This window comes from Macrobrachium nipponense, chromosome 6 (genome assembly GCF_015104395.2).
Source record: "Macrobrachium nipponense isolate FS-2020 chromosome 6, ASM1510439v2, whole genome shotgun sequence".
NCBI lineage: Eukaryota > Metazoa > Arthropoda > Malacostraca > Decapoda > Palaemonidae > Macrobrachium > Macrobrachium nipponense.
In genome coordinates, this window is record NC_061108.1 from 39,152,827 (window position 1) to 39,172,495 (window position 19,669).

At 35.9% G+C, this 19,669-nt stretch overlaps 1 protein-coding gene across 3 annotated transcripts in view; it reads right to left on the bottom strand.

The window, feature by feature from the left end:
* LOC135216818 (potassium voltage-gated channel protein Shaw-like) overlaps positions 1-19,669 on the bottom strand; it is a 96,408-nt gene that overhangs the window by 66,275 nt on the left and 10,464 nt on the right. For all 3 annotated transcript variants that reach the window (XR_010314933.1, XM_064252317.1, XM_064252316.1), the window contains exon 4: positions 15,132-15,326. Coding sequence is in view for 2 of the 3 variants with exons in the window: in XM_064252317.1 (XP_064108387.1) it covers positions 15,132-15,326 (195 nt within the window). In the remaining variant the exon portion in view is untranslated. The remainder of the gene's footprint in view (positions 1-15,131; positions 15,327-19,669) is intronic.

Sequence of the window (19,669 nt, forward strand, 5' to 3'; positions counted from 1 at the left end):
TTATCAAGGTTCTTTATCTTCTGCCTAACACCACCCCCCTCCTCCAGCCCATGGACCAGCAAGTGATATCGAACTTCAAGAAGCTGTATACGAAACATCTTTTCAAGAGATGTTTCGACATCACCGATACCACAAACCTCACCTTGCGTCAATTTTGGAAGGAGCATTTCGATGTTGTGATATGCATCCGACTCATCGATCAAGTTTGGCAGGAGGTTTTGAGGCGAACCTTGAATTCTTTGAGGAGGAAACTCTGGCCTGATGCCATATCCGCCCGAGACTTCGAGGGATTCGACGTGGGCGAAGCTAGTGCAGATTCAGGGACAGTTGACGATCCTGAAACTGTTTCGCAACCAGATCTTGACGAGATCGTTGCACTCGGGAAGTCCATGGGGCTGGTTGTCGACAAGGACAACATCAATGATCTTCTTGAGGAGCACCAAGAGGAACTTATGACGGATGGCCTGAAAGAGTTGGAGGCCATGCAACATAATGTCGTTCAAGAAGAGTTCTCTAGCAGTGGCGAGGAGGAGGAGGGCGACCCTATGACAATGGCAGAAATTAAGGATGCTCTAGCTGCTTTTCATAAGGTGTTATCATTTGTAGAAAAGAGACACACCGAAAAGGCTTACACAGGTCATATGCTTGCGCTTTTCGATGACATTTTCTCGAGTCGTTTCAGGAACATTGTGAAAAGTAGACAGAGGCAATCTTCCTTGGAGAGTTATTTTTCAAAGAGGCCTTTAGTAGGAGTAAGCAAAAAGGAAGATCCAATTGATACTCGAAATAACAGAAAGTTGAAAGTGGTGAAGAAATTGAAATTTTGTAAAAAACGTAAAGTATAAGAAAGGGGAAAAAATGTAAAAATCAAAAGAAGAAAAAATTTTATTTAAAGTTTTTTGTAAAGTTAAGTTTTACGGTTGTCTTAATGTGTTTCATAAAGTTTAGTCTATGTTTCCTGACATTTTTTAATGTGTTTCGTAAAGTTAAGTGTACGTACCAGGTAACAAATTTTCTACCGTTTGTTCTCCTCCTCTGTCGCCACTTTCGGAGATAGCCTCACTCGAAAGGTAAGGTTCCACATTTTACTACATATGTACGTATGTACGTACAGTATTTCTTGTATACCATGTACAGTAATACACTTTATTTACAGGTACTATGTAGTACATAATAGTAGTACATATTAAGTTAGGTATTGAATGGTCCAAATTGTTGTAGTATTTCATTGTTTATTGGTCAATTTAGCTTTATTATAAAATTTACTGGGGTGCTTTTGTAGGGCTTGGAACGAATTAGGCAATTTACATGTAAAATGCGGTTCAAGATATGAAAAGCTCAGGTTACGAAGGCCGCCTCGGAATGGATTAATTTCGTATGTCGAGGTACCACTACCACTGACTGAATGCTAGATAGCATATTTTGATAGTAAAACAAGAAAAATTGAGATGTGTCAATTAAGAGTTAGCGCATCTTAATGTTATGATAAGGACTTTGGCCTCCATAATTTTGTGACTCAATGTACATGAGTTACATAACATTCCTGGCTGTCCACTCTTTCCAGTGTAGTGCTTAGCATCATTAGTTGTCCTATGAGACAAGTAGTACAAAGTTGGCTCCAGTGCTCATAAGCAGACAAGCATGCAATGAAGCCCAACCTTCATCATCTCGAGATGAAAGACTAGCTATTGTGAAGTTATGAAGTCAGTTTTCCCCCTAATTTAAAAACTTTGACTGCAAGGAAGGCAAGCAATTGGTCGAAATAACTTGACTGCATGGGAGGCAAGTAATAAAAAAACATAATTAATTTGACTGAAAGGAAACAAAGCAGCTGGTAGACAAAGAATTTGACTGCACAGGCGACAAGTATACCTGGTTTCAATCTTCTGGAATTTTTTTTGGAAAAAATGTTAACTAGTTTCTCAGTATCGTACCGAAACAGGAGTGTTCAGGTATCCTGTTTCATTTTAAAGCAACAATAAGTGTACATCAGGCAGCAACCAATTACAAAATATTGAGCCACAGTGGCCAAAGTTATCAATCTCCATATTATGGCAAGTTTTCACCTAAATCGCTAGTTTTTTAGGTGTTATAAGGATTTTCAACTATGTAATAATAATCCTAGACTCTACAAATATATAATCTATACATTTTTAAAAATAATCATAAATTTTAAATGTATCTTGTCCCTTTGGACCTTTTAATTTCCTTTTATTTTTTCACTGAATATCATAGTATATGTGAGCCAACTTGTAGGACAATTAAATTTGGGGTGATTTTTGATAAAATCATAAAAAACCAAAACTATCTATATTATTATACCTTATATATTGTTTATTCCTAATTTCTAAAATAAAAATAACTGCCTTATATGAATAAAGGTTCTGGGAATAAGTTAGGGCCCACTACCTGGAATGCCTGGACGCTGCTCATGCATACAGATACTAATAATTTATTCAGATAAGGTCAGTGTAATTTTATAACTGAAGCTTAAGGAATTAATGACTGTCGAAGAATAATGTATGAAATTGGGATTCCAATGGGCTCAACAGGCCATTTTTATGTTTTTATTGTTAGTTGGTTTGAATGTCAGTTTAAAAACTGTGAACAAAAGATTTAATGTTTTACATGGGGATGTTGATCTTCTTGGGTGGCTTCAGGATCACTATGTTCATCTGTCCAACAAATACAAGAGTTAGTCAGTTTTTCTCACACACTTGTTTTTTCTTGATTCTACTGCAGTTACTTCCTTCTGTATCAAGAGTGAAATCTATTTGATTAGCCAGCTGACAAACATGAATTAGTATCATAAAGTCACCCGTGTGATACAATTAACTCAAATCCTTATTTTATGTGAATACTATCCCCTTAATCATTTGCATAGATGGCATCTTGAAACAAATTTAACAGACTTATTTTTCATAATTTTGCTTCAGAGTGATCTCAGCTTTGATTGGACTCAAAGTGATCTTACTGTTCAGATCTTAACACTGGTCAGATCTTAAATAATTTGTCAGATAAAATTGCCATCACTCTATCCAGGCTGATAAATGATAAAGTAAAGATCAAATGTATTCGAATACATGGTAAATTGAAAGACATCAGGCTGTGCTAAAATCAACTTGAATCCTTCCCCCTTTTGCACTGGTGGGATGATTGGATCCCAAAGTCATTCAAAGCACTAGCAAAAGCAAAAGCAAAAGCAAGAATTTTCCGTCAGACCAGAAGTTCAGTTTTATTTTCTTTAACGAACACTCTCTTAGCCGAGTAGTGTTACTGATAACCGGCCTAACTAGAACCTTGTTCATGGGTAGACATGATACTGGGTGTTTGGAGAGTTATCATCTAGTTGAAGCAAAGCACAGTGGCAAATATAATAATTGCCTGGTTTTCTACCAAACCTGGCTCAGACATCATTCATCTTGAATTACCTGCGAAAAGGATATATGTAATGTGGCAGGATCACAAGCAAAGCAAAGAAAGCAAGCAATCTTCCCACAGTTACCTTAGTCTTACTGATTGACAAATTTTCCCACAGCCACACTTTCCCCTTTACGTTACTATTTACACACAGGTCGGTTGGTTCAGCAAGGAAAACAAACAATACTCTCACATTCATGTACTACTCACCAGATTCGAGATACTCAGGGCTAGGTGCTGTGCTGTCCGCTGGATACTGCCTAGTCGTCACAACACAACCACCGTCGAGAATCATACCACAAACCAAACAATCAAATACTGCAACCCAACAAATCACTGTGCAGACGAACACCAACATCAAAACAACAACCTTACAAAGCCCACATCCAATCACAACACCAAGAAATCACAACAGCTCTTCGACAACAACACTCCACAACTCACAAGGTCAACAACCTTCTAACTATACAAGCACAACAACCTTCAAGCACCAGCACAGCAACCTTCCAACAATAACTCAAAAACAACTCCAGGAAACCACAATACAACTGACTGACCATCAATACTATCTTCCAAAAGACCGCTTCCGACTATATGACTTTATAAAATTACTGATTCCTTATGACTCCCGTAATGGACTCTCGCCATTAATATTCTTGGTGACTTCTCCAACAGACTAGCCAGATGCTTATGCCGCCATCAAACCACTCCTAATTATCAACCCAAAAATTACGATCTTTCTCTCTCTCTTTTGATCGCTCACTCACTCACACTCTTCAGAAAACACATACGCATTTACATACTATCATACAGCAACACCAGACACCAAACACGACATATCCAACATACAAAATCATTTAAACTCTCAACCCAACAATGCTCTCACTTAATCTCTCGCTCTCTCTCTCTCGCAATCCTCAAAGACGTTGTCAAATGTAACTACCATTATCACTCCTCCATAATGAGACCATAAAATCTTTAAAGTAATCCATGATGCATATAAGTAAATGAAAAGCAGTAATGCAACGGAAATATATGAGTTACGTTATAGGTCTAAACAAATTCAGAATAACGTTGAGAATTATTCAGATGTAAAACTATCTGAACATAATTCATGTGATATTAATTAAAGTTGGCATCCAATGCTATTTCAGGAAGTCACTTAAAAGCCTTAACCAAGATGTTGTACCCATTATAAATCCAGCTAGTTCTAAACCAGGAAGGAGGTCGGCATAATTATCCCTTAAATTACATCATTACCATTAACAGTAAAGGATGAAAAGAAGGGAAGGAAATAAGGGGACGAATAGTGAACCCTGAAAGGAAAACTGAAAGTAAGGAAGTTGTCGCTTTTCAAGAGTGCAGCAGCATGGAAAAGAAGGATGAGGGTTTCTTTGCCTACTGCCCCATTGATTGTCCTGCCTCAGGCCTAAGGGCATAAGGTGCAGCAAATTTGAATTCCTTTCCAATGTTGGAGCTAACAAATCCTACAGGTACCCAGAAATTGCAGGAAGTTTGAGGTTCCAGACCCAAAAGAAAATAGGCCTTCACTTTATTGACTTTTAACCAGAGACTAGACCTGTTCAGTGCCCTATTACAAAAATAAAGGGGCGCAAGATGGCATAGGCCTGACTGATGGCTAAATCATAAAAGGAATTAGAAAAAAATGAAATTAGGCAATGTCACTGACAAACTTGCTAAACTTCTCCCTTAGGTTAAACAGTCAACTGGCGTTTGTTGGTTATGCAGTCCTAGAAATATAATATTTGGTGTCTATCCTATCTGGTAAAAAAGTTATGGACGGCCAGATGGCCAATTAGTCAGTTATGATTTCTTGAGCTAGTATTCGTACTGAGGTTATAACCTGAGTCCATTGGCATTCCATAATTTGAGCCCATTGCTAAAAATAAAGGTAGAGCAACTTTGAAAAGTGAGGCAGTGGGAATTAGACATGAGACATTCAAACTGTGTGAGAAAGAGCTGTACAGGTATTTAAAAACAGGATCAAATATGAAGGGAACAGACTTTAATTTAAGGGCCAAAGTGGGAACGTGGTTCACTGAAAAATTAGTGGGCAGATGAGTAAACTTGGGAGTTGGGAGATGTGGCTTATTAGCTAACATATTATCGATTGTCTTTCTTAAGAGTAGGATTACAGGACGGTGACATGGGTTAGTAAGGTCTCTTCGAGTCAGTAGTATCAAGACTGACTCTTCCAATTTCTGTCACAAGAAACTTTTGCTAATATTTTGTGAAATCTGAAGTCATCTATCAAAGAGATATAGAATTTGGAATTCTACACAAATAATTTTCAGACTGCTGTCAATAATGATAAGGCTACTGAATTAAAATCCAAGTACAGCAGCAAATACTAGAAGCAATTCAGTGTAATGTTCATGCAAATTTGCCATTGCAACTATTATTATTGTTATCATTATCATTAATATTATTTCTTGGAAGAAAGCCCTCTTTCAAATATACTCTCTTAAAAAGAATGGTTGTGTTTAGCGAATTGATTTTATATGATAACTTTTCTATTCTTATTATGTATAACTTTTCTGGCTCAACAATACTATTTAATACTAACTGGCCAATATTCATACTGGCATTTAATAGAACGGGTGCAGGAATGCTTTTACTATTCTTATTTACAAAACCAGGGATTCTGATGGCTGGTATATCAGAGTCCATGTTTGTGCAGGGTTCGTCAACTGGTGTACTGTGCGTATACTGGTATATGGGGAGGCTGAATGACTGGTCTTATTCAACCTGGGTTCGTCTTTTGGTATGCTAGTATAACTGGTCGTGGCCTGGCAGGGTTTGTTGTGGGTTATTCTGGTTGGTATTTTTTCTAGTTCTGCTGGTATTATTCTTCTTGTGCCAACATGTTTCGAACTCCTCGAAGGTCATCATCGAGACAAGTTAGCAGAGGAACTGAAGCAGAGTCTTGGTGGTGGTATTTATAGCGGCTCAGCTCAGTTGGTGATTTCTCATTATTATTATTATTATTATTATTATTATTATTATTATTATTATTACTCTGAAGATAAATTCTTATTCATGTGGAACAATCTACCAGGGCCACTGACTTGAAATTCAAGCTTCCTAAGAATATGGTTTTCATTTGAAAGTTACAGACATAATAAGAAATACAGAAAAAGAGATTAGTTATTACAAAACAAAAAGGTTAATTAATAACTAAATAAATAAAAATACGAATACATGATCAAATTACATGGCAAATTGTTGTAGTAATGCACAGCATCTTTGCATAAACTTGTGAGATTCTAATTGCACAACATCCACAGGAAGACTTTCACAGTCCACAGCGTGGGGAATAAAATACCTCTGAAACTGAGAAGTTGGACAGTGAGGCACATTTACTGCATATTGGTGCTGTTGTTCAGCAAATCTGGTCGATCTCGGAAGGAAAAGAGAATCATGGATGAATTGTGACAGCAAAAAATAGTGCCTTATGATTTACTAAATCAAAAGCAGAACTACTATGCGATTCAGAGCCTTTGTCCTGGTGTTTTCTGGAATAACTTTTTTCTGTGCATTTGACAAAAATATTACTTAGCCATAGTATACTTTACATCCCTACCTAACTTTCAGCAGCATTCTTTATTACTTATATTACAAGAAAGTATATTCTTAAGAGTAAAATAAAGCAGTCGAAGCAAGTGGCAGAACACTCTAATGTACGGGTTCAAAGTTGTATGTGACGTAAATATATGACGTCCCGACTTTTCCCACAAGGTGATGACGACAAACGGCTGTCTCTGAGATTCTAAATGAATATTCATACCTTGTCAAGGCTTCAAGAGGGCGGCTATAATAAGTCATTGCCCCTGTAGTTGCAGGACAGCTTTTGTGATTCGACTTGCACAATTGCAATCCCTACGTAAGCTTGAACAGGTAAATGAATAATAGGGCCCTTTTTTGGGTAAGGAGTACACCCAGACATCTAAGGCTACCAAGTTTTCATCATTTGTTGACTTCCTTAAGGTGCAGAAAGATAATTATATATGCTCTATAAAGCAATGGTTGTTGATATTTTAGTAAAATATAACTGGCAGAACAACATTAAAACTTGCTTAGCCCCCCAAAAATGTCATGGGTTATAATACATCACTGAGTGACCTCTACAGGTCCCAGTGCTTGGCTTGAAGTCTAAATTCTGTAATACGATCTAATCCTATGAAACTGTCTATTTATTACAATGATCGTCACTGTCATATTGGGAAAATATCGAATGAGTTACCACGAATGCCAAAGTTTTCTTCACTTTTGATTTTTAATCATATAATTTTTCAATGGAGAAATAGTGATAGAAAGTAATTTCACGGATTATTTGTGGAAACCCTTTTCTTCAAGGATTCTAGCACTTGACCTCATGGCATACATCCTATACATATACTGCTACTACTACTACAAAGTGTAAACAAGGAGTATTAGTTGAATTTCATTGTTGCCAGAGGTTGAGACTTTTTCACGAATAGCCAATTATCCATCGAGAAGGAGGCAAGTTAATGACGTCATAAATTATGCCATTATATCTCCGACAGACATTCCTCTTGAGTTTGCTGGCGATGTCTACAAGAAGTCAGTGTTACTCTTATAATTACCAGAATTATGCAACTTTCGTAATACAGAATACAGTAAAAAATTAGGTAGGGATGTAAGACACCCTGTGATAAAGTGTCATCTTTGTCAGGTACGTTGATGAAATTTTGTTCCGGAAAAAAACTGGGACACTGGCTGTAAATCTCATAGTAAAATCTATTTGATTTATACCCTATACTCAAAACCCTTATCAAGGGTTTCTTGTAAATGGCAAGTCAAATCTAAGGGCATCACAGGTACCTAACTACTTCCTATAAGCACAATAACTAGTAACTAACAATCCTTTGGTTTCCACATTGTATAATGGCTTTAAAATAAGTTTTCCAACTTTGGAGAGGACAGGGAGAACAGAAATTGGCCTGTAGTTATCGCAGTCGGCACCGAGAGAAGAATTCTGATTTTCAGGTATTATAAAGACTTTGTGGGGGATCCTGAAATAAAGGCCTCCTTACCTATATCACGAGTTCAATTGGATGTTCAAAAAGATTTGCATATCACCTAAATTCCTTCACACACGAGGTGCACTGTCTGCACTAATCCTCCTACACGGATTTTTATGTTACCAGTAACTGTGCCTAAAGTAGTGGTAGAGGTACCTCCTCGTTGCGGTAAAGGTACCTCCTCGTTGATGGCTAGAGTTAAACTCCCCCAGTTAAAGAAATCTATACTGCAACTGAAATGATCTACTCCTTCCAGAATGCCAAAGTATATCTCATAGTTTGCTCTGTATTTAACATGATATTTCACATCTATCGGTTCAGTCAGTACAACCAGTAAGCAAAGGAAGGAGATTAACCAGCTGAATGTAATTCAGGTGAGAAAGAGAGTCGGTGGTACCTTCTTTCAATGCTCCACTAAAGTTTGAATTACACCACACTGGTGCCAAATACGACTTATTCAGAGCTGCACATCTATTCGAGATAATCATAGAATTTTGTAAACCCATGTTAACATGATGTTATGAGTTTCAAGTGCGTGAACACTACTGTATGAAAAGATTCTTGGATCCCGGCAGAAAATTAGTGATCTTTCGTGGGTAATCAGTAGTTGCATTCTTCCAATATAATTTATATATACAGGAAATCTAATGGGACATTAATACCAATGACTTTGATGTTGGGTAGAAGGTCCATTAATGACCAAGAGCCAAGAGTCAAGATCCAAGAGCTAGATAACTATGTGAGTCTGCACAACGAAGAGTTCAATCAATCTTCTTATTATATCTGCCTCGTTCTATATTTACTCAGTTATTTCCTGTTACCAGAAAATGGCACTCTGGGAGATTAAAATAATTTTCAAGTTTTAAGGTAGATATTTGTCTTATTATAAGTGGCTTCTAGTCAATGGATTCTTGTCATAATCATATTGTCAATGTAATATCTGATTTTCACTTATTACAAGAAAACACTAAAAGGGACTACGTAGTAAACACCTAGTAACAAAATGGATTTCTGGATGTTTAAAGCCGATTACAGGACTCACTTCTATATTCTTATCACTTTCAAATAAAAAAAATGAATATCTTCCCACCCTGATCTCCATTTACCAAAATAATTTAGCATAGTGCAATTAATTAATGCTTTGTGAACTATTACACAAGCAATGCTAAGTTAAACCATAATTATGAAACACTATTGATAACTCTCTAACCAGAATCAATGATGAAAAACTAAATTGATAAGAAAATGGGGTGGGCTACATTAAAATGCATCAATTGACTAGTTTGCAGACCACAAAAAGGGTAATATGCCACCAACAAATGAGCCAATGACTAATTTCAATCAGCTCAGGTGACACAACTCCAATAATCAAAGATAATGCTCTCATAGCAAGTACTCTAAGTTTGGTGTCATACTACCTATTATACAAACCATTAATTAATGTGCCTATAAAACAAGAGCAATCCTATCTATATAGGAATGCACCTTTTAACCAATGCTGAATCAATCAAGTATTATTTCTACATCAAAATATCTTTGTTGTCATTAGTCTACAGAGTAACATAATGGAAAGCACTTTATAAAATTATCTGATCTCTGAATGTGAGTCTTGCTTTACTGTTGAAGAAGAATTCAGACAGTGAAAAATGGTGTATAGCCTACCATTACATAAGGTCAATAAAGGCAAGAGACTTTTTTTCAAACACTGCATACAACTACTTTTAAACTGTTAGCTTTTAAAATGTAGTAAAGCAACAACCCAGAATCCCATGACATACCTACACATTAAATAATTCAAAATGATAAATAAATAAATGGTCTATGGAATAAACAATTAACCTTTAAGTGCTTAAAACGTTAAATTTTAAGCCTCACTTTAATCAATAACAAATAATGGTTGGTTTAAAACTGCTAACATAAATTATTAGTGCAAATTATAATTATATTTACAAAGCCAGCTTAAAATTATTGCACACTGCAAAAAATATGCAGCAAACAGCAGGTGCTGAGGAATTTACAAGAATATGTATACAATATTCCTGAAAAAGAAAATGTTTTGAACACTTATTTTTGCTTACTACTATAATCTAAACCAAATGACGTCATGCTCTTTATTACTATATAAAAAAAGTTGTGGTTTCATTCTTAGTGGTATAATAATCCCATAAGGATAAAGGGATACATCGCAGTGGTAGTTTCATAAACTTTTTATTTCATAACTACTCTGTGAATGACCTACCGCTTTATACCACCCACAGGATAAATGAATGGTCAAATGACTTATCAGATAGCTGATCAACTAAAGGTGATGAAGGACAAGTAATTTACAGTACTTTTCATAACTGCAAGTGACAAAGATCTAAAATTTGCTAGCTCCAAAACTGACAAACAAATTTAAAGTACTATCATAAAAGTTATTTTTCACCAGCAGTCAGGCTATATATTTCAGAAAGCTTGCAACATTTCTCCCATGTGATGGCTTTATCAGTTCATACTCTTTCATATGACTGCTCTTGTTTCCTGGATCGTATATGGTCAACAGACCGGACAGGAACCTTGTTCCCGTTATTTACACCTCTACGTATTACACCTGGTAAGAATAATAAAACTTATCATCACCTCTGGAAGAGAATTTGCCTGTGGGAAGAAGAAATCTGATGTCGTGTCATCTTATGCCTATTGAAAAGTTGTCTGGTCTAGTTTGTTCTTCCTATCTTCTAAAGGACGTCTACAAAGTGCCTGTCTTCTTGAAACCAGAGGTTTCACGTCAAAAGCTCAACCATAAATGATTCTTTACCTACCCATTCATAATGTTCACAGATCAAATTTCAATAAAAAGGAGAGATCAGTTTGACTGTCCAAACTCTTGTTTCTACTTCTACCACTGATAAATAATGGAAAACTTATTTTAGCCCTCTCAAACAACTTCAATCTAACTCTTCTCATAAAATGGTTATGACCTCTACGGCTGATGTTTGGTAATTAAATATGCAGTGCGCTATGAAAATTCTTGTCATCATTCTTAGTATCATCTATAGAGCATTAAGTTGTCTGGTACAAATCACTTCTCCCTGTAATTTGCAGTTTTTATTTATTTTTTTACTTTTTCGAAACAATGCAATTCTGATACATTTCCATGTTTCTATTAGCGATCTTTAGATTCTATCCTATATGTGCAGCTTCTATTCTCCTTTTTATCACTGACCTTCAAACTACCTCATATACTACTTCAATGCTATTACTTGTAATAGAGTCCTCCACACCTGCTCTCACCTGTACTTGCACCCTTTTCTCTAATATCTGCGTCTTGTTACTAGTTATACTTTTAGGTATCTAAACTCATATCAATGTATTCTGCCTCAACTATAATTCAGATAACACATACTTTCTAAATTAACTAAAGCTTATTAATTATCAAGCCACCTTTTTTGTTCATCACACCTTTGTTGATCTTTTATTTGGAAGGGGTCTTCTTCCTTTAATATATCAACTCCGATCTGGGGGGCCCTTAATCCAAGCTCAAGCTCAATTCCTCTAAGTTAAAACTGAAGTATGGCTTGACAAATCCTCTCTCTGACCTCATTTCTAATTCTTACATGATAACTGATAACTGTGTATCTGCTATTATAGACACTACAACTATGGTTTTATTCTAGTTTCCATTTGCAGCTCCGTAAGTCAATCTGCAAGGGACATTGCAGGGAATGATTCATTTAACTAGGACCAAAACAGTGGCAAAATGAGCTGGTTGCCATTTTCGACACAAACTACACTGGACTATTATTATGCAACTTTCAAGTGGCATTAGTGGTCATTTATACAGCGAGTTTTATGGCTATAGAAAAAATGTTTTTATGATCATAAGCAAATGGGTCTCTACCCATGCATCTGATAAACCATAACCATTTATGTCTCTCTCTCTCTCTCTCTCTCTCTCTCTCTCTCTCTCTATGAAGTGAAGAAGATAAAACATGGACAAATTCGTCTGTAGTAGTATCAAGTTCCTTACCTAATCTGTGATACAAATAATTATTTAATAAGGCGCCACCAATAGCATATGGAACTGATACAAAGTATTAGTGACAGGTAGTTTTCTATTTGTGACACCTAAGAAATACACACTACACCAAATCCTGACAAGAGTAACTACTGCCATTTAAATTTTAGCTTTGATTTGCTTTATAGTGAAAAGGTAAAAGTGAAAATCAGTTAAAAGATAAAGCGCTTTCTTACTGGACTCAGTCGTGTGTGTGTGTGTGTATAATATATACAGACACAAACAAACACACACACACACACACACACACACACACACACATATATATTATATATATATATATATATATATATATATATATATATATATATATTCCTTTTAGATCAACAGTTTCAGCTTCCATTAGCCCTTATCGAGGGCTGTTATTAACTAACGCACAAAGTTTATAGTACACGCAAAGTAAAATATAAGAAACAGAGAAATAAAAATAAGCAATTAGATAGACATTGCTCATTGAAATACAAGAAAGCCAGTTACTGTAACAGCCTTGAATTTTAAATGATTTACAACCAGTTCGAAGGTTTCGAAACAACAATATCTTTTAAACCAATTCATCTAACAATTTAACGATGCTCTTAAGTTGTGAAAAGACAACATTGCTTAGTTTGTACCCCAAAGCAAAGGTCACCGCTCGACAAAGGCGCCTTATACCACAGCAATCAAGCATATCACATAAATTGAAACAACCCTCTGATTTAAACTGATGTATAACCAATCCAATGGTTTCATAACATAAAACAAAACTGCAAACATGTTCACCGTGAAAAAAGACTTTGTTTACTTTGTACTGTCCTTTAACGATATGTAACGAGAAGGGATCTGTTTTAAATACCCCTGAATGATTAATAAAATTGTTGCAGTCACTTATTGCAATGTGTGCACTTTCAAGTAGACGCCTCTCTACATAATTGTTTTGTTTTTGCAATACTCTGGAACAATTCCACAAAATGACGTCATTACATGAGACATGAGACACCCAACGTAGTTTGGACTTACCATATCACCCTCCATTTGAAAACATTGTACTACATCTATTGAAAGTGCTCGGTTTGGGTTTGATATTTTCTTTTCCCAGCACAATAGGTAACAATCTTAAAAGAAATAGCACTACATGCGATGAAGGTCTTATTTATCAGATTCCATGTCATGTAAGAAATACTGTACTGAACAATCGCAAAAGGAACTTGAGGTGCAAAAAAGTCAACACAAATATGGTATCAGGAGAAATGATAATAGCAGTGCCATTAACGTCCATAATCAATCATGTAATGACGCCATTTTGTGGAATTGTTCCCGAGTATTGCTAAAACGAAATAACTATGTAGAGGCGCGTCTGCTTGAAAGTGCACGCATTGCAATAAGTGACTGCAACAATTTTATTAATCATTCAGGGGTATTTAAAACAGATCCCTTCTCATTACATATCGTTAAAGGACAGTACTACAAAGTAAACAGTCTTTTTTCACGGTGAACATGTTTGCAGCTTTGTTTTATGTTATGAAACCATTGAATTGGTTATACATCAGTTTAAATCAGAGGGTTGTTTCAATTTATGTGATATGCTTGATCGCTGTGCTATAAGGCGCCTTTGTCGAGAGGTGACCTTTGCTTTGGGGTACAAACTAAGCAATGTTGTCTTTTCACAACTTAAGAGCATCGTTAAATTGTTAGATGAATTGGTTTAAAAGATAAATTAATATGACTGACTCCAATTAAAAGCACTTTACCTTTTTCATCATCCATAGCAATTTATAATTGCTGGACTTACATAGGCCATCTTTACTGTTCAAGATGAAAGATCGAAACTTTATGACTTCGCACGTTGATATAGCTGACATAGAATTATATGGTTAGTAGTAATCTTGCCTAGCATTTATATAAGATTGAAAGGAGCACAGAATTCAAGTTACAAACCTTTCAATTATATCATAAGTGTATTTATACCATCATTTAATTTTCTTTTTTTTGGTACTACTACAACGGCCCCTCTACATATCAGATGCTTTGCAGCTTGGTTTCCACCTGAGTATAAAACCTCAGGAGTAAGGAAGCCCCTAAATGATGCCTGAGAATTGCAAATCCCTACCCAACTCCTCATAGTAGTTCCACAGACCTTCTAGCCTAAGGTAAGCAGGAATTTACAAATATCATTCCATCTGACTGATTTAAGAGCACAAGAGATCACATAGAAATAGAACAGAAAAAAACTATCATAATAATGCATTTTGCAAGTAAAGAAATCCGATGAATTTAGAGGGCTGCATATAGTATATTCATCAAAAGTTGTCGCTTTGATTTCACTGTCCTTGTGCCTTCTGTCTTATTTAATCTAAATATGTACCTGTTTTTCCCCTTCGGATGCAGAAAATTGGTTATGATATGGAAATTCGTGTCCGTCTCAACGTAATTTTGATACTTCAATCAACTATTTTAACTAAACAATCAACATATTACGCTAATTACTTTTTTTCCCATTAAATGAAGAGTGGAATGCTAAATTCTCCATTTGTACAATTATGCTCAGTAATTAAAAAATATATTTATTTTCTTTTTCTATTGTAGGTTTTCTATTGCTACGTAACACATACCTTGGCTGCCTGCGAGGAGTAAGGCTCATCGAAGAGCGACCATAGTTTAGGTTTAGTCTTCTGCCACCAATTGAGAGTCCCATTGAAGTAGTCATCCTCAAAGCCAAATTTCCTGGCTGTTTCTTCATCACTTGGTTTGTCTGTGTCCAAATCTAACCTGTCTAAGACTGCAAGGGTCTCCTGAGTGTCTCGATGCTGCAAGGAAGAAAATGATCTGTAATACTGGCAAATAACCTGTAGGGTACATTTCATAATCAAAACAATTATTATTTTTTATATTTGAAGTATTCTCACCAACACCCCAATGTATTCACTTAAAACATATTTAGAAGCCATGGTAACTAGCAGTGTTGTAACTATATGTAAGTACAATGCTTAAATTTAGATATAAAGAGAAATAATACTACAAGCGGAAAAAAAGACAAGTACGTCTTCTGAGACTCGAACTGACAATACAGTAGAGTTAAGAATATGAAGTGATTTTGAGACATTAGATTTCCCGATGATCCATTTGCGAGTAGTAGATTTCAATAAGTGTTCCTTGTATGAAAACGTAAGATTCAGTTTTCTCATTGATGTGAAAAGATGAAATGAAATCGAAATCTTGCAAAGGACTACGATACTCACACCATGAATAAAGGATTCTTTCAATAAAATAGTATTGGTTTTTATTGAGTCTCTTTCAACATGCTTCCTCTAACGCTTCTTACTAATGGTCAGAGGTTCATCAAAGCGTAACTGGCCACAATCTTTATACGTTTACAAAATTCGAGGCCTTTAAACTTCAATGACATAAAACAAGGAAGGAAAGAACCCAAAAACACTTGTGATGATACTTGCAAGATACAAAAACAGTGGCTAAGAACATAAACGTCAGTTTATCGAGCTGTTCAGTACACATTCATCTTAGTTCATGGTGACCAACAGGTGTCATAAGTTACAAGCATTTATGAGGCTTATAACTTTATGATACTGTAACTGTTGAATAAATGAGTATGTGCTACACTGAGCATGGCAACTAATGGTGACTGTATAACTTGGAGGCTTCAGAAGGACTGAATTGTTTTCAATATTCCTTTTCCAAACTAACAATGACCAAAACGAAGCCTTTCGTGCACAAATATTTTGAGAATGATGATGATGATAATAATTATACCATTGGAATAAAAAAAACCATATCACAACTGATATTCCATTTTCACAGGTACACCAACAATGAATGTAGCTGGTATTTTGGGCTGTGCAGAGAAAAAATGTGACTTAAGAAGTTATAAGTACATGTTTCGCGTTGCGATGTACTACGTCATCACATCTAAGCTGTGACCTTCTTGTCCGTTATCTTGCATATGTCTCCCGCTGCACATCCCTCTGCAGTTTACATTGACAACACTGATAAAACAATCACATCCTTTTGTAGTTTTTTTTCGGGTACACATGATTTTTATCTATTCCTCTGCATCACTAAAGATGGAATCCTAGTTTGTCAGATTATCTTTTCTATCCAAGAAAACACATCCACATCTCTGCTATAACCTCACTGTCGTGGTCAATCCACAAGACATTGGTTATTGAGTTTAACTGTCTACCTCAACCAGAAAAATAATGGCAGCCCCAGTTGTTAGTACGGACTCTGATCCGAGAATACTGAGAGATTTAATTACAAAGTGACGTCTCACTGTTATGCAGCATTGGCGAAAGGGAGTTACAAGCAATCACAGAGGATATCCATATACTGATACTCCGCCCAACTTCTAAAACTATCAAGATTAAAACGAGCCTACTTGGCTTTGTCGATCTAAAATGATTCCATATTTTAAATGGGAATATTTATACGTGGGTTGAATGACCATACTGTATATTCGCTGGGATTCTTTTTATTAACATTTATGAAAGTATAATCATGTTAAGATACTCAATAAGTATTAACCGAGTCGATGCTATACAAAAATAAAAGTTCAAGTAATTATGCATGGTCACACAAATGATCTATCCTGCGACCTTGGAGAAAAGCAAAGACTGGAGATTGGCCTGCCATTATTTCTGTCTAAAATAATTTTGCAATTGGAACATACATAACTTTGTGTAAATTTAACTTATCTGAACAAGTGTTTCTTGATAAAGGCGACAGAATGTGCCGAGTTTAATGAAAAGCACTTCTTCTTCTTCTTCTTCTTCTTCTTCTTCTTCTTATTATTATTATTATTATTATTATTATTATTATTATTGAAATGAGAATGCGGCAAACTAAAGGACCCAATAAATAGTGAATTCCAGAACGAAAGAAAGAAACTGAAGTACAGATACATATAAAAGAGGAGTAACAAAGAACAATAAAATAAAAATAATAACAACGGAAACAAGTAAAAAAAATGCAATTGAGTTTTCTATACAGCGTGTAATGTTGTATGAAACTTTCAGCCATGGCCCGGTGGTGGCCTGTGTTGTTGGCAGCTATTGCAGTGCCAGATCCACGACCTTGGCTAAATTTAACATTAAATAAAATGGAAACTACTGAGGCTGGAAGGCTGCAATTTGGTACGTTTGATGATTGGAGGGTGGATGATCAACATAGCAATTTGCAGCCCTCTAGCCTTAGTAGTTTTTAAGATTTGAGGCCGGACAGAAAAAGTGCGTGCGGACAGTGACAGACAAAGCCATCCCAGTAGTTCTCTTTTACAGAAAACTAAAAGTAAGATAAAAAAGAGAAAGAAACTGTCAAGACAGACTTATGTCAGCAAGCTCACCAAAGTGGGATTTGCACAAAGTACAAATCTCAAACATTCTTAAGATTCGGCTCAATGATTACCACTTAATCATGTAGTTATCTCACAGAGGTGAGTTAAATACAAACCTCAAAGAGCAAAAGTCAAACGAAGTTTAAAACAACGAAAATGAATGCTAGGAAGAATCGTCAATGCTCCTCTGGCAGATCTGGTGCTTTCTGCATCTGATCTAGGAGAGGGACCTAGTAACTCAATCTAATATGATGGTTACCTGAATGCCAAGCTGATCATTTCATGGCAAGACTTCAGAGTTATTCAATAAATCTCTACATTGACAATTTTGGATTTTGTCCTCATTTCTGAACCCTGGTCACCACCACAACCCAGAGGCTTCTTCGTGAAAAACGAGCATGGACCCAATAAGACCAGTTCTTCTTAAATGTAACCGGAGTTCCTCCTGAACGAGTGTAGCCTCAAAATCCTTATTCTAAGGTCAATAATCGACAATCTTAAAATCCCAATAACTTCAATTGATAAGTTTATTAGATATTTATGTGATCAGATTAAAGAAAATAATAACTACAAAATTTAACCAATATATCTTTGAAATGTAGGACAGTGTGTTGTAAGTCCGTAAGGGCAGATTTTGGAAGCAAACCACCTCAAAGAAGATGACAAGCTAAATCTTCTTTGACATGACAAGAAAAACTTCTCTACCACAGAACACGGTAAAAAATACCAACTCTAGTCTTACGTCATGGGGAAACCTAATTTTGCAAGCTAAAAGCTACCGCAGTTATGCTGTGCTTTTCAAACATAACTTTTGACAACTCTTGTATCACTACAATGATAATGCTGGCAACTACATATTAAAAGAAAATTTCATGATTTTCAATATGTGTAAATCTAAAAACCCTCTTGATATATATGTAGTACCAGCCAGAATGGTGGAATATTAGCAATGATGAAGAGAAACATTATAAATGTTTTTATAATTATTCCCTGAAAAGAAACTTGTTTGCATTAAACTAAGCCGACTAAAATATTTTACTATGTTGAGATTTTTACACATTCTTGAGCAGACTAATGTTATGATTGTAACCTTTTCAAAAACGGCAAGGATTCAAGCTCTAATTTTCCAAGCCACCAATCACCACACAAGACAGTCCTCAGAATTAACGGAGAAGATATATATGCAATGAAAATTACATAAAAATGGAAATGTAATCCATTTCATTATTAAAAACAGCTGCCCTCTGTATAATAGGTCAGTGAGGAAAAAAACTCCCAAAAATATCTAGTCCGTTCAGGATGTGCGCAATTCTAACTAATCATAACCACAGACAAACCAACGAACGTCCTTCCCATGGATCGGTATGTCAAAATCGCCTCTCATGAGAATCCAGCAAACTAAGAGGTCAGCATGACCTACAAGTCAAGGATGTGCGTTCGTCTGTCCAATACTGTTTCCTTCCTGATGTTAAACATTGAGAACTATGTATCACTTGCTCTCTGACTATCCTCTCCGTAAGTTAAATCTCTTCAGAAAGCTCCTATCTCAAAATGTACTGCAACTTGTAAATATTTAAGAGAATACACTTAGTTTTCTACGGCCAAGTGTTTCAAGCCATCATTCAACATGACTGATGTGAGAACTGAGAAATCTATCTCAGTCCATGCCAGCCGGCCACCTTACACAGAGAGAGAGAGAGGAGAGAGAGAGAGAGAGAGAGAGAGAGAGAGACAGAGATAGAGCAGAGAGAAGAGAGGCTGAAATATGTCTCGATAACAAACCGCTGTTCACCTCGGCGAATC